Source organism: Elephas maximus, chromosome 16, assembly GCF_024166365.1.
Source record: "Elephas maximus indicus isolate mEleMax1 chromosome 16, mEleMax1 primary haplotype, whole genome shotgun sequence".
NCBI lineage: Eukaryota > Metazoa > Chordata > Mammalia > Proboscidea > Elephantidae > Elephas > Elephas maximus.
The window spans coordinates 63,323,372-63,339,747 of NC_064834.1; the positions used below are offsets into that span (position 1 = coordinate 63,323,372).

General features: G+C 41.0%; 1 protein-coding gene across 1 annotated transcript in view; it reads left to right on the top strand.

The window, feature by feature from the left end:
• ACSL5 (acyl-CoA synthetase long chain family member 5) overlaps positions 1-16,376 on the top strand; it is a 65,444-nt gene that overhangs the window by 16,516 nt on the left and 32,552 nt on the right. The window contains exon 2 of the mRNA XM_049855503.1: positions 13,187-13,374. Coding sequence (XP_049711460.1) covers positions 13,219-13,374 — 156 coding nt within the window. The 5' untranslated portion in view covers positions 13,187-13,218. The remainder of the gene's footprint in view (positions 1-13,186; positions 13,375-16,376) is intronic.

The following is a 16,376-nucleotide window of genomic DNA, read 5'->3' on the forward strand; positions in this document are numbered from 1 at the left end:
CCCTGCAGAAACCATACAGGCAAGAAGGCAATGGGATGACATATTTTAAAAATTGAAGGAAAAAAATTGCCAGCCAAGAATCATATATCCAGCAAAACTGTATCTTAAATATGAAGGTGAAATGAAGACATTTCCAGATAAACACAAGTTGAGGGAATTTGTAAAAACCAAACCAAAACTACAAGAAATACTAAAGGGAGTTCTTTGGTTAGAAAATCAATAATATCAGGTATCAACCCAAGACAAGAACACTGGGCAGAGCAAACAGAAGTCAACCCAGACAGGGAAATCCAAAAAAAACAAAGCAAGATTATTAAAAAAAAAAAAGCCCAAAACAGCGATATTATATAAAAGAAGACAACATTAAAATAATAAAGAGGGACTAAGAAATGTAAACATACACTTTCCATATGGAGAGGAAGATACGACGATACAAAGAAATAAAAGTTAGTTTTAAATATAGTAAAATAGGGGTAAATAATAAGGTAACCACAAAGGAGACAAACTATCCTACACATCAAAATAAAATACAAGGGAAAAATAGAGACTCAGCAGAAACAAAATCAACAACAACAAATATGAGGGAAGCACAATATATAAAGATAATCTACTCAGTACATAAAATCAAGTGGGAAAAAGAAACTGTCAACACACCAAAAAAGACATCAAAATGATAGCACTAAATTCATACCCATCCATAATTACCCAAATGTAAATGGACTACATGCACAAATAAAGAGACAGAGAGTGGCAGAATGGATTAAAAAACAAGATCCGTCTATATGCTGCCTACAAGAGACACACCTTAGACTGAGAGACACAAACTAAAACTCAAACGATGGAAAAAAATATATCAAGCAAACAACAGTCCAAAAAGAACAGGAGTGGCAATATTAATTTCTGAAAAAAATAGACTTTAAAGTTAAATCCATCATAAAGGATAATGAAGGACACTATATAATGATTAAAGGGACAATACACCAAGAAGATATAACCATTTTGCACCCAATGACAGGGCTGCAAGATACATAAAACAAACTCTATCAGCATTGAAAAGTGAGATAGACAGCTCCACAACAATAGTAAGAGACTTCAACACACCACTTTCGGTGAAGGACAGGACATCCAGAAAGAAGCTCAATAAAGACCCAGAAGATCTAAATGCCACAATCAACCAACTTGACCTTGTAGACGTATACAGAACACTCCACCCAACAGCAACCAAGTATACTTTCTTTTCTAGTGCACATGGAACATTCTCTAGAATAGACCACATATTAGGTCATAAAGCAAGCCTTAGCAGCATCTAAAACACTGAAATATTACAAAGCATCTTCTCTGACCATAAGGCCATAAAAGTGGAAATCAATAACAGGAAAAGCAGGGAAAAGAAATCAAACACTTGGAAACTGAACAATACCCTGCTCAAAAAAGGCTGGACTATAGAAGACATTAAGGATGGAATAAGAAAATTCAGAGAATCCAATGAGAATGAAAACACTCCTTATCAGAACCTTTGGGACACAGCAAAACCGGTGCTCAGAGGTCAATTTATATAATAAATGCACACATCCCAAAAGAAGAAAGGGCCAAAATCAAAGAATTATCCCTACAACTTGAATAAATAGAAAGAGAGCAACAGAAGAAACAAATAATAAAAATTAGAGCTGAACTAAATGAAATAGAAAACAGAAAAACAATTGAAAGAATTAACAAGACCAAAAGCAAGTTTTTTGAAAAAATCAACAAAATTGATAAACCACTGGGCAAACTGAGAAAAGAAAGACAGGAGAGGAAGCAAATAGCCCTAATAAGAAAAGAGAGAGGCGATATTACAACAGACCCAACTGAAATTAAAATAATCGTATCAGATTACCATGAAAAACTATACTCAAATTTGAAAACCTAGAAGAAATGGATGAATTCCTAGAAACACACTACCTACCTAAACTAACACAAACAGAGGTAGAACAACTAAATAGACCCATAACAAAAGAAGAGATTGAAAAGGTAATCAAAAAACTCCCAACAAAAAAAAAGCCCTGGTCTGGAGGGCTTCACTGCAGAGTTCTACCAAACTTTCAGAGAAGAGTTAACGCCGCTACCACTAAAGGTATTTCAGAGCATAGAAAAGGACGGAATACTCCCAAACTCATTCTGTGAAGCCACCATATCCCTGATACCAAAACCAGGTAAAGACACCACAAGAAAAGAAAATTATAGACCTATATCCCTCATGAATGTAGATGCAAAAATCCTCAACAAAATTCTAGCCAATAGAATTCAACAACATCTCAAAAAAAAAATTCAACATGACCACGTGGGATTCATACCAGGTATGCAGGGATGGTTCAATATTAGAAAAACAATTAATGTAATCCACCACATAAATACAACAAAAGACAAGAATCACATGATTTTATCAATTGATGCAGAAAAGGCATTTGACAAAGTTCAACACTCATTCATGTTAAGAACTCTCAGCAAAACAGGAATAGAAGGAAAATTCCTCAACATAATAAAGGGCATTTATACAAAGCCAACAGCCAACATCACCCTAAATGAAGAGAGCCTGATAATGTTCCCACTGAGATCAGTAACCAGGCAAGGATGCCTTTTATCACAATTCTTATTCAGCATTGTGCTGGAAGTCCTAGCCAGAGCAATTAGGCTAGATAAAGAAATAAAGGGCATCCAGATTGGCAAGGAAGAAGTAAAAGTATATCTATTTGCAGATGACATGATCTTATACACAGAAAACCCTAAGGAATCCTCAAGAAAACTACTGAAACTAATAGAAGAGTTCAGCAGAGTATTGGGATACAAGATAAACATACAAAAATCAGTTGGATTCCTCTACACCAACAAAAAGAACATTGAAGAGGAAATCACCAAATCAATGCCATTTACAGTAGCCCCCGAGAAGATAAAATACTTAGGAATAAATCTTACCAGGGATGTAAAAGACTTATACAAAAAAAACTACAGTACACTTCTCTGCAAGAAACCAAAAAGGGACTTACATAAGTGGAAGAACATACCTTGCTCGTAGATAGGAAGACTTAACATTATAAAAATGTCTATTCTACAAAAGCTATCTATACATTTAATGCAATTCCAATCCAAACCCCAACGACATTCTTTATGAGATGGAGAAACAAATCACCAACTTCATATGACAGGGAAAGAGGCCCCAGATAAATAAAAAAAAGAAAAAGGCATTACTGAAAAAGAAGAACAAAGTGGGAGGCCTTACTTCACCTGATTTTAGAACCTATTGTACCACCACAGTAGTCAAAACAGCCTGGTACTGGTACAACAACAGATACATGGACCAATGAAACAGAGTTGAGAATCCAGACATAAATCCATACACATATGGGCAGTTGATATTTGACAAAGGCCCCAAAACAGTTAAATGGAGAAAAGACATTCTTTTTAAGAAATGGTGCTGGCATAACTGGATATCCATCTGCAAAAAAAATGAAACAAGACCCATACCTCACTCCATGCACAAAAACTAACTCAAAATGGATCAAAGACCTAAATATAAAATCTAAAACGAGAAAGATCATGGAAGAAAAAACAGGGACAACGTTAGGAGCCCTGATATATGGCATAAACAGTATACAAAACATTATAAAGAGTGTAGAAGAAAGACTAGATAACTGGGAGCTCCTAAAAATCAAACACCTATGCTCATCCAAAGACTTCACCAAAAGAGTAAAAAGACTACCTACAGACTGGGAAAAATTTTTAGCTATGACATTTCTGATCAGCACCTGGTCTCTAAAATCTACATGATACTGCAAAAACTCAACTGCAAAAAGACAAATAACCCAATTAAAAAATGGGATAAAGATATGAATAGACACTTCACTAAAGAAGACATTCAAGTAGCTAACAGATATATGAGGAAATGTTCACAATCATTAGCCATTAGAGAAATGCAGATCAAAACTGCAATGAGATTTCATCTCACTCCAACAAGGCTGGCATTAATCCAAAAAACAAAATAATAAATGTTGGAGAGGCTGTGGAGAGATTGGAACACTTCTACACTGCTAGTGGGAGTGTAAAATGGTATAACCACTTTGGACATCGATTTGGTGCTTCCTTAAAAAGCCAGAAATAGAACTACCATAGGATCCAGCAATCCCATTCCTTTGAATACATCCTAGAGAAATAAGAGCCTTTACACCAACAGATATATGCACACCCATGTTTATTGCAGCACTGTTTACAATAGCAAAAACATGGAAGCAACCAAGGTGCCCATCAATGGATGAATGGATAAATAAATTATGGTATATTCACACAATGGAATACTATGCATCGATAAAGAACAGTGAGGAATCTGTGAAACATTTCATAACATGGAGGAACCTGGAAGGCATTATGCTGAGTGAAATTAGTCAGTTGCAAAAGGACAAATATTGTATAAGACCACTATATAAGAACTTGAAAAATAGTTTAAACTGAGAAGAAAACATTCTTTTATGGTTACGAGAGGGGGCAGGGAGGTAGGGTAGGAGAGGGGCATTCACTAATTAGATAGTAGATAAGAACTACTTCGTTGTTGTTAAATGCTGTTGAGTCGCTTCCGACTCGTAGCAACCCTATGCACAACAGAATGAAACACTGCCCGGCCCTGCACCATCCTTACAATTGTTGTTATGCTTGAGCTCATTGTTGCAACCACTGTGTCAATCCACCTTGTTGAGGGTCTTCCTCTTTTCCACTGATTCTGTACTTTGCCAAGCATGATGTCCTTCTCCAGGGACTGATCCCTCCTGACAACATGTCCAAAGTATGTAAGACGCAGTCTCGCCATCCTTGCGTCTAAGGAACATTCTGGCCGCACTTCTTCCAAGACAGATTTGTTCGTTCTTTTGGCAGTCCATGGTATATTCAATATTCTTCGCCAACACCGCAATTCAAAGGCGCCAACTCTTCTTTGGTCTTCCTTATTCATTGTCCAGCTTTCACATGCATATGATGTGATTGAAAATACCATGGCTTGGGTCAGGCGCACCTTAGTCTTCAGGGTGACATCTTTGCTCTTCAACACTTTGAAGAGGTCCTTTGCAGCAGATTTGCTCAATGCAACGAGTCTTTTGATTTCTTGACTGCTGCTTCCATGGCTGTTGATTGTAGATCCAAGTAGAATGAAATCCCTGACAACTTCAATCTTTTCTCCGTTTATCATGATGTTGCTCATTGGTCCAGTTGTGAGGATTTTTATTTTCTTTTTATTGAGGTGCAATCCATACTGAAGGCTGTGGTCTTTGATCTTCATTAAACTTTCAGCAAGCAAGGTTGTGTCATTCGCATAACGCAGGTTGTTAATGAGTCTTCCTCCAATCCTGATGCCCCCTTCTTCTTCATATAGCCCAGCTTCTCGGATTATTTTTCTCAGATTATTTGTTCAGCATACAGGTTAAATAGGTATGGTGAAAGAATACAACCCTGACACACACCTTTCCTGACTTTAAACCAATCAGTATCCCCTTGTTCTGTCTGACAACTGCCTCTTCATCTATGTAAAGGTTCCTCATGAGCACAATTAAGTGTTCTGGAATTCCTATTCTTCGCAGTGTTATCCATAGTTTGTTATGATCCACACAGTCAAATGCCTTTGCATAGTCAGTAAAACACAGGTAAACATCCTTCTGGTATTCTCTGCTTTCAGCCAGGATCCATCTGACATCAGCAATGATATCGCTGGTTCCACGTCCTCTTCTGAAATGGGCCTGAATTTCTGGCAGTTCTCTGTCGATATACTGCTGTAGCCGTTTTTGAATGATCTTCAGCAAAATTTTCTTGAGTGTGATATTAATGATATTGTTCTATAATTTCCACATTCGGTTGGATCACCTTTCTTGGGTATAGGCATAAATATGGATCTCTTCCAATCAGTTGGCCAGGAAGGTGTCTTCCATATTTCTTGGCATAGACGAGTGAGCGCCTCCAGTGCTGCATTTGTATGTTGAAACATCTCAATTGATATTCCATCAATTCCTGGAGCCTTGTTTTTCACCAATGCCTTCAGAGCAGCTTGGACTTCTTCCTTCAGTACTATCAGTTCTTGATCATATGCCACCTCTTGAAATGGTTGAATATCAACTAATTCTTCTTGGTATAATGACTCTGTGTATTCCTTCCATCTTCTTTTGATGCTCCCTGCATCGTTTAATATTTTCCCCATGGAATCCTTCACTATTGCAACTCGAGGCTTGAATTTTTTCTTCAGTTCTTTCAGCTTGGGAAATGCCGAGTGTGTTCTTCCCTTTTGGTTTTCCATCTCCATCTCTTTGCACATGTCATTATAATACTTTACTTTGTCTTCTCGAGACGCCCTTTGAAATCTTTTATTCAGTTCTTTTACTTCATCAATTCTTCCCTTTGCTTTAGCTGCTCGACACTCAGGAGCAAGTTTCAGAGTCTCCTCCGACATCCATCTTGGTCTTTTCTTTCTTTCCTGTCTTTTCAGTGACTTCTTGCTTTCTTCATGGATGATGTCCTTGATGTCATTCCACAACTTGTCTGGTCTTCGGTCACTAGTGTTCAGTGCCTCAAATCTATTCTTCATATGGTCTCTAAATTCAGATGGGATATACTCAAGGTCATATTTTGGCTCTCGTGGACTTGCTCTGATTTTCTTCAGTTTCAGCTTGAACTTGCATGTGAGCAATTGATGGTTTGCTCAACAGTCAGCCCCTGGCCTTGTTCTGACTGATGATATTGAGCTTTTCCATTGTCTCTTTCCACAGATGTAGTCAATTTGATTTCTGTGTGTTCCATCTGGCGAGGTGCATGTGTGTAGTCGCTGTTTGTGTTCGTGAAGGAAGGTATTTGGAATGAAGAAGTCGTTGGTCTTGCAAAATTCTATCATTTGATGTCTGGCATTGTTTCTATCACCAAGGCCATATTTTCCAACTACTGATCCTCCTTCTTAGTTTCCAACTTTCGCATTCCAGTTGCCAGTAATCATCAATGCATCTTGATTGCATGTTCAATCAATTTCAGACTGCAGCAGCTGATAAAAATCTTCTATTTCTTCATCTTTGGCCCTAGTGGTTGGTGTATAAATTTGAATAATAGTCGTATTAAGTGGTCTTTCTTGTAGGCGTATGGATATTATTCTATCACTGACAGCATTGTACTTCAGGATAGATCTTGAAATGTTCTTTTTGATGATAAATGCAACACCATTCCTCTTCGAGTTGTCATTCCCAGCACAGTAGACTATACGATTGTCCAATTCAAAATGGCCAATACCAGTCCATTTCAGCTCACTAATGCCTAGGATATCGATGTTTATGCGTTCCATTTCATTTTTGACAATTTCCAATTTTCCTAGATTCATGCTTCGTATATTCCAGGTTCCGATTATTAATGGATGTTTGCAGCTGTTTCTTCTCATTTTGAGTCATGCCACATCAGTTAATCAAGGTCCCGAAAGCTTTACTCCACCCATGTCATTAAGGTCGACTCTACTTTGATGAGGCAGCTCTTCCCCAGTCATATTTTGAGTGCCTTCCAACCGGGGGGGCTCATCTTCCAGCACGATATCAAACAATGTTCCGCTGCTATACATAAGGTTTTCACTGGCTATTGCTTTTCAGAAGTAGACTGCCGGGTCCTTCTTCCTAGTCTGTCTTAGTCTGGAAGCTCAGCTGAAACCTGTCCTCCATGGGTGACCCTGCTGGTATCTGAATACCAGTGCCATAGCTTCCAGCATCACAGCAACACACAAGCCCCCACAGTATGACAAACTGACAGACACGTGGGGGAAGAACTACTTTAGGTGAAGGGAAAGACAGCACACAATACAGGGGAGGTCAGCACAATTGGACTAAACCAAAACAAAGAAGTTTCCTGAATAAACTGAATGCTCCGAAGGCCAGCGTAGCGGGGGCAGGGGTCGGGGGACCATGGTTTCGGAGGACATCTAATTCAATTGACATAATAAAATCTATTAAGAAAACATACTGCATCCCATTTTGAAGAGTGGCATCTGGGGCCTTAAACGCTAGCAAGCAGCCATCTATGATGCATCAATTGGTCTCAACCCACCTGGAGCAAAGGAGAATGAAGAAGACCAAGGACACAAGGCGATTATAAGGTCAAGAGACAGAAAGGGCCACATAAACCAGAGACTACATCAGCCTGAGACCAGAAATGCTAGATGGTGCCCGGCTACAACCGATGACTGCCCTGACAGGGAACACAACAGAGAACCCCTGAGGGAGCAGGAGAGCAGTGGGATGCAGACCCCAAATTCTCATAAGACCAGACTTAATGGTCTGACTGAGACTAGAAGGACCCTGGTGGTCATGGCCCCCAGACCTTCTGTTGGCCCAGGACAGGAACCATTCCTGAAGCCAACTCTTCAGGCATGGATTGGACTGGACAATGGGTTGGAGAGGGATACTGGTAAGGAGTGAGCTTCTTGGATCAGGTGGACACTTGAGACTATGTTGGCATCTCCTGCCTGGAGGGGAGATGGGATGGTGGAGGGGGTTAGCAGCTGGCAAAATGGACATGAAAAGAGATAGTGGAGGGAGAGAGAGGGCTGTCTCATTATTGGGAGAGTAACTGGGAGTGTGGAACAGGGTGTATATGGGTTTTTGTGTGAGAGACTGACTTGATTTGTAAACTTTTAATTAGAGCATAACGAAAATTATTTAAAAAAAAAAAAAGAAGTTAAACATAGAATTGCTATGTGAACCAGCCATTCCACTCCTAGGTATATACCCAAAATAATTAAAAATAGGTATTCAAACAAACATTTGTACATGTTCATAGCAGCACTATTCACAATAGCCAAAGGGATGAAACAACCCAAATGTCCATCAATTGATGAATGGATAAAAAAAATATGGCATACCCATACAATAGAATATTATTCAGCCATAAAAAGGACTGAAATACTGATACATACGACAACATGGACGAATCTCAAAAACATTATGCTAATGAAAGAAGCCAGATATGAAAAGTCACATATGATATGATTCTATTTATATGAAACGTCCAGAATAGGTAAACTGATAGAGACAGAAATCAGATTAGTGTTTATCAGGGGCTGAGGGGAGGAGAGAATGGGGAGTGACTGTTTCATGAGCTCATGGTTTCCTTTTTGGGTGATGAAAACATTTTGAAACTAGATAGAGGTTGTGGTTGCATAACACTGTGAATGTAGAAAATGCCACTGAGTTGTATACTTTAAAATTAAGTCTATGCAATGTGAATTTTACCTCAAAAAAAAAAAAAATGTGGGACGGGAGACCATCTGAAATTCTGTGCATCTCCTACTTGAGTGGGATGCCTGGTCAGCAATAGCAAATAAAGTGAGTTAGCTATTTCAGTTGACACATTGAATACGTCTTTTACCGTCTTCTGCAAATAAAACCCCTGCCAGTGTAGGAAGGAGTCCCTGGGTGGCATAAATGGTTAAGCACTCAACCATTAACTAAAAGGTTGGCAGTTCAAACTCACCTAGAGGAATCTTGGAAGAAAGGTCTGGCAATCTCTTTCCAAAAGGTCATAGATTTGAAAACCCTATGGAGCAGTTCTACTACGCACACATGGGTTGCCACGAGTCTGAGTCTACTTGACAGCAACTATGGTTTTTTTTTGTTTTTTTTTTTTTGCCAGTGTAGGGAAGGCACTTTCATCCTTGTGATACAATGGCCTTGGTGTTCATAAATATCTCCTTTGCTTGAAACAAAGTGGTCAGTTCCATGCTGTTTGTGGGCAATATGACTGGAGCCCATCTCAAAGGAATGGTCAAGAATTGACAGGCCATGGTCCAGATTCAATCAGGAAAGAAGTTTTTGTTTGTCCCATACCAGATTCTTAAAGCTTGAGCCAATAGTTAAAATTGAGGAGGTTTGCAACAATCCAGTCTTCCAGCTTTTCTAGGGGAGAGATATCTGACCACCTGGTGTTCCTGGGTCCACCTCACCACACGGTAGCAATCGGCTGGAGGTGATAGCAGGTACCGCCTTTAGACTGGACGTAGAATAGATTTCTATCCCTCTTCTCCCACTGTGTTACCTGCCAGCACATTTGCCCTCCCCACTCCTCCGTTTCCTCTTTCCCATCCCACCATATCTCAAACAGATATTTCACCTTCAGACGCAATTTTGAAGACATTGTTTGCAAAGTCTCGCATAAATGTGAGTCTGCCACCTGGAAGAATAGGAACAAAGTCTTCAGTGAAATTTATTCATTTAGCAGAGAAGGATCCAGGGTCAAAGGTGGGATTTGGGGAGGGGAGAGAGGTGTGACAGTCTCTTTTACTTGGCAGGTAGGACTAAGGCAGAGGGAAGAAACCCAGATCATAAAATCCTACCAGACTGGTGGCAGTGTCCCAGCTGGAGAGAGAAGAGGGGAAGGGTTGTGTGGGCATGACGGCTGAGCTCAAAGCCAGGCTTTCCTCCTCATTGGCACTGCCACCGGCTTTGTCAGTTGCACAACTTTCTGGGGGCAGCCTCCCTCCTCTGCGTGGATTGGAGTGGCTGGCCTGAGAATGGTGTCCTGCCAGATCTTGAATACTTTTTGCCTCCTTCCATGCCACTCCACCGTACAAGTCCAGGAAAGGCTGGATTCTAAAAATTCCAGCTCACAGAATCCTTCACAAGAACGTCCTTGTTCTTTCATGACCTCGCACCTATGGGGCTTGCTTTTGCTTTTGTTTTGTCCCCCCCCACCCCCACCCCCCCACCATGCAATGTGGAAAAAACAAGGAGTCAGGGACTATCATCTCAAATCTGGGAGTATTCCTCCATAAAATGGAAAGTGACTATTCCAAAATCAGATAATAACCATTCAGGAGGCAGAAAATTTATAAGGGTAACTCAGGCTTCCTTGTGATTGTTCCTGCCCCAAAACAAAAAATCCTGTGCTTTAAAAAAGTCTTTGTTTATAAGTTTCCTGAATGAACTGAACACTTCAAAGCCCAGTGTAGCAGGGGTGGGGGTCTGGGACTATGGTTTCAGGGGACATCTAAGTCAGCTGGCATAATAAAATCTATTAAGAAAACATACTGCATCCCACTTTGGAGAGTGGCATCTGGGGTCTTAAATGCTAGCAAGCAGCCATCTAAGATGCATCAATGGGTCTCAACCCACCTGGAGCAAAGGAGAATGAAGAACACCAAAGACACAAGGTAATTACAAGCCCAGGAGACAGAAAGGGCCACATAAACCAGAGACTACATCAGCCTGAGACCAGAAGAACTAGATGGTGCCCAGCAACAACCAATGACTGCCCTGACAGGGAACACAACAGAGAACCCCTGAGGGAGCAGGAGAGAAGTGCGATGCAGACCTGAAATTCTTGTAAAAAGACCAGACTTAATGGTCCTACTGAGACTAGAAGGACCCCGGAGGTCATGGTCCCCAGACCTTCTGTTAGCCCAAGACAGGAACCATTCCCAAAACCAATTCTTCAGACAGGGATTGGACTGGACCATGGTATAGAAAATGATACTAGTGAAGAGTGAGCTTCTTGGATCAAGTAGACACATGAGACTATGCGGGCAGCTCCTGTCTGGAGGGGAGATGAGAGGGCAGAGGGGGTCAGAGCCTGGCCGAATGGACAAGAAAATAGAGAGTGAAAAGGAGTGTGCTGTCTCATTAGAGGAAGAGCAACTAGCAGTATATAGCAAGGTGTATACAAATTTTTGTATGAGAGACTGACTTAGATTGTAAACTTTCACTTAAGGCACAATAAAAATTTAAAAAAGCCTTTGTTTGACTAGAGTAAATTGTTCCCCTAAATGGAGAAGCTTCCAAATGCCAGGTAACCATGGGTGCTCCAAAGCTCCAAAGGAGATCATGATCTTGATCTGATAAGCCCTTTTATCGGGCTTGCTTCACTCTCTTGGTTTTGAATGGCAACATTCGCCCTCTTCTCTGAATTAACATTTCGTCAGGTGTTGCAGTAAGCTTTGAAGAACACAAACTCTGAACTTCGTTTGCTGTCATCGCTAAGGGGCCAGACAAATTTGGTCTCCTTGAACTCTATGACTAGAGTCTAGAAGAAAAAAGTTGTGGTTTTCTAGCTTTTAGTACGAAAGCAACAGTGGGAAATGGCGTGTGAACTCGGGCAAGTCACTTTACCTCTCGGAGCTTCCTCTATAAAATGCTGTTTTATGGCATTGCTTGGATTAAATGAGACGATCTATGCAAACAATGCAGCCCCAGGCGGGCGGAGCTCCTGTGTTTGCTGTGACCACGAGCTGCTATTTTCATTCTGATCAAACCATCTGAAAGTGGTGAAGCAAGAGATGGGATAGGCAGCTTCAGCAAGCGTATGTTCCTAGGGCTTTTCCAAGAGGTAGCCCTTCCTATTACAGTGGTTGGAAGCTGAACTTGGCTGGAAATGACAAGAAAAATTGGGCCAGGGGAGCCTTTTGTTACTCTTAGTTCCTTGAGATCTCATCCTGGCTTAAATCTTTCATGCTCACCTTCTAGCATGTGTTGGGCCTGTTCTGTGTACTTGGCTAATGTTTGACCCAACTAAAAGTGGTGCCTCTGGGCCTCTGGAGGAAAGGATATTGCACATGGCAAGTTGGAAAGCTGTTAGTTTCTGAGTCCCTCCTGGTGTTCCAAAGAGTCAATTGGCCAGGCACATCTGGCCAGCAGAAAACTTCCTTGGTGCAAAACGCTTGATTCTAATGCCTGTGGAGTCACCTATTTTGAAGACATCGTTTGCAAAGTTTCATCCAGGGAAATCCACCTGGAAGAGTCCTTTCTGGCCTTCCATCTGCCTGGACAGAGGCTGCTCCCTGGAGCATATTCCTCTGACTGTCGGCTTATGTTGGGTCCAGCAAGGCTTTTTCTATGCTTTATGGGCCAAAAATAAAAAGGCAACCATATCTCAAAACTGTCTGGGAAATGATTAACTTGTTTCCTTTGATCTTTTCCTCCTTGCAGGAGGATGGTCAGAAGCAGGGGCAGAGGACAGGTTCTATTATTTTCAGCATTGCTAAGGTCAACAACAGAAGAATTTTGCTACTAAGGAGCTCTAATCCTGGCTATTTGGGTTAGATGGTTTGTGTGTGTGTGCATGTATGTGTGTCCTTTTGTAAACATAAAGCAATTGAGTAAGAAAATATGGCCATTTCCTCTAAATTTTCTTTCTTTTTTTGTTTTTATTTTTTCCATTTAAGGTCTGAATTGCCTACTGGTGCTATTCACAAAGATGCTTTTCATCTTAAACTTCTTGTTTTCCCCACTTCCAACCCCGGCCCTCATCTGCATCCTGACATTTGGCGCTGCCATCTTTCTGTGGCTCATCAACAGACCTCAGCCAGTCTTTCCTCGTATTGACCTGAACAACCAGTCTGTTGGAATTGAGGTAATTTATTAGCCTTTTTTTTTTTTTTTAAACTGGTCAACCTTGATCAAACACAGACTATAATTCAAAGCCCTGAGATAACTCCCGTAGAGGATTGCTTGTAGTATGAGGAAGTAAGCCTCTTAGGTCACCTAGCAACAGAAAAGCTCCAAATTTAAACTTCCATTACTGGCACATTTTCCTCTGTAATAACGTTAAACTACAGCTAGGTGTTACAATGCCACAGGTTTGCCTGTGGCCAAAATCCACCTTTCTTGTACGTCGAGTAAGCTAGGATCCCTGGATGGTGCAAATGGTTTGTGCTGAACTACTAACCTCAAGGTTGGCAGTTCGAACCCACCCAGCAACACCACAGAAGAAAGGCCTGGTGATCTACTTCCACAAAGATTACAACCAAAAAAGCCGTACGGAACAGTTCCACTCTGTAACACGTGGGGTTACTGTGAGTCACAATCAACTCAACAACAATGGGGTTTATTTTTGGTTTTTTGCAAGCTAAAAACAATTTTTTTTTAATGTTTTTAAAGAGAAGTATAAAAAAATATAAGAGATCATGTCTCCCACAAATCGTAAAGTATGTACTATCTAGCCCTTTACAGAGTAAACTTGCCAACCCCTGATCTATAGGGTCAGAATCGACTCCATGGGTATCTTCATCTATTCATCCTCAGTCCTCTTCAGAGGAGAAGCGTTCCTGTTCCTTCTCTAACCCTTTGTGTGCTTTTTACTATCTCCTTCCCCCTACTCAGGAATCATTCTCCAAGTTACCTCCACTCTTCCCTGCCCTTTTCCTTTCCCTTTGGTGTATTGGCATGTTCGGTTTCTTCACTGGCATCTTCCTGTCTTGCTGATCCTACTAATTCTGACCATTATTTCCTCTCAGCCCTTCCTTTCACCACTGGAGTTCTTCAAGGGTAGTCTACTTGATTTCCCCTTCTGGACTTCACCCTCTGAGGTCTGACCTTTTACCACTACCTTGTCCCCTAATCTGCTCTGGGTCACCCATAACCCAACTTCTAAATTCAGTGACTTCTTCAGCCTTCCTCTCAGTTGACTTGAGACGTCGTAAGTGAAACTCTTTCTTTTCAACAGGATTTCTTCTTAGTTCTTATACAGCCTTCCTTTTTCACCTACACAGTTTCTTCTCCTCATCCTAGGCTTTCATTCTCAGCATGTCTTGATTCCTTTAAAGCAGGGATGAGGAAAATTTTTCTATAAATATTTTAAGCTTGCAGGTAATATGGTCTCTGTTGCAACCACTCAACTCTGCTGTGGTAGCAAGAAAACATCAGACAATATGTAAACAAACAAAAATGACTGTGTTCCAATAAAACTTTATTTATCAAAGCAGGTGGCAGGCTGAATTTAGCCTGCAGACTGTAGTCTGCCAATCCCTGCTTTGAAGTCTCTGAGCCGAAAAAATGCCTCCTTTCCTATGACTTGAGAAAGAACCAAAAGGCTGTGCCATGCAACTCTGACTTTCTAGTGTCAACCTCTCCTCCGAGCTCCAGTCCTAGGGATCCAGATCATGGGTCTGTCCACCTCCATGACCCTAAAATACCTCAAACTCAGCAAGTGACTCATTACACATCTCCCCTTCCTCTCCCCCGCCTCCCACCACGCCTGTTCTTGTTTTACTCCTGTTCCATCTCAGTCAAGGGCCTCTCTTCCTATCCAGTTTCCTAGAGTGAAGACTCTGAATCATCTTTGATTTTTCCTTCTTCCTTGCCTCCTTCATCTAAATAGGCAGTAAGACCTTATATTCCTTCACTGGACAAGGAGCTTTATTTTTGACATTTTGGCTTAATGTGAAGAACCTGTTCTGTCAAGTCCAACTCATAGCCCTCCTATAAGACAGAGTAGACCTGCCCCATAGGGTTTACAAGGCTAAGATCTTTATGAAAGCAGATTGCCACATCTTTCTCCCACAGAGATACTGGTGGGTTTGAACCACCAGCCCAGTGGTTAAGCACTTGACTGCTAAGTGAACGGTTGGTGGTTTAAACACACCAGTGGCTCCTAGGGAGAAAAAACCTGGCAATCTGTTCCCGTAAGATGACAGCGTAGGAAACCCTATAGAGCTGTTCTACTCTGTCCTGTAAGGTTGCTATGAGTCAGAATCTATTTGATGGCAATAGGTACAGCTTAATGATACATCTTAAGGATACCTTGCTTTATGCTCTAGACTAAGTTAGATACCTCATTATACCCTTGTGTGTTACCCTGTACTCTTATAGCTTTATCTCAGTAATTTACATTTGTAAATACTTATTTAATTGATGCCTATTTCTCTCGACTAGCTTTCATGCCTATTTTTGATTCACTATTGTAGTTCCGGAAACCCTGGTGGCGTAGTGGTCAAGAGCTACGGCTGCTAGCCAAAAGGGTGGCAGTTCGATTCCACGAGGTGCTCCTTGGAAACCCTATGGGGCAGTTCTACTCTATCCTATAGGGTCGCTATGAGTCTGAATCAACTCAGTGGCAATGGGTTTGGGCAGGCAATGTAGTTCCAGCATCCATACCCAGCTGACATTTCTAGACAGATCCCTGGTTACTCCCTCTTTATCCAACTCCCCATTCTCTAGCTGCCCACCAGATTCTGAGCTGTGTTTTCTTGCCTTTTTGCCTTTGTTCAGGCTGTTCTTTCATTCTGGCTTGTTCTTCCTTTTCTCCCCCTCTACCCTACCCTAAACCGCATCTTTTTGGTAAATGCCTACTTACCTTCAAAGTCTTTACTGAGATACCATTTCTTTTCTGTAGCCTTTCTACTTTCTACAGAATTGGTTACTCCATTTGTTTGCCAAAATGTGTATTTATCTTTATTTCAGCATGTGTGTCGCAGCATTATATTTGCATATTATTCCCTTCTCATCCTCATCCCAAAACCCTAGTTTCTGAGGCACTCAAGGGCAGTGCTTTTGTCTTAGCTTCCTTTGCATCTACAGTTTTTCACAGTGCCTGCAACATAGTAGGCACTCGATAGATTTCTAAACTTAGTATGA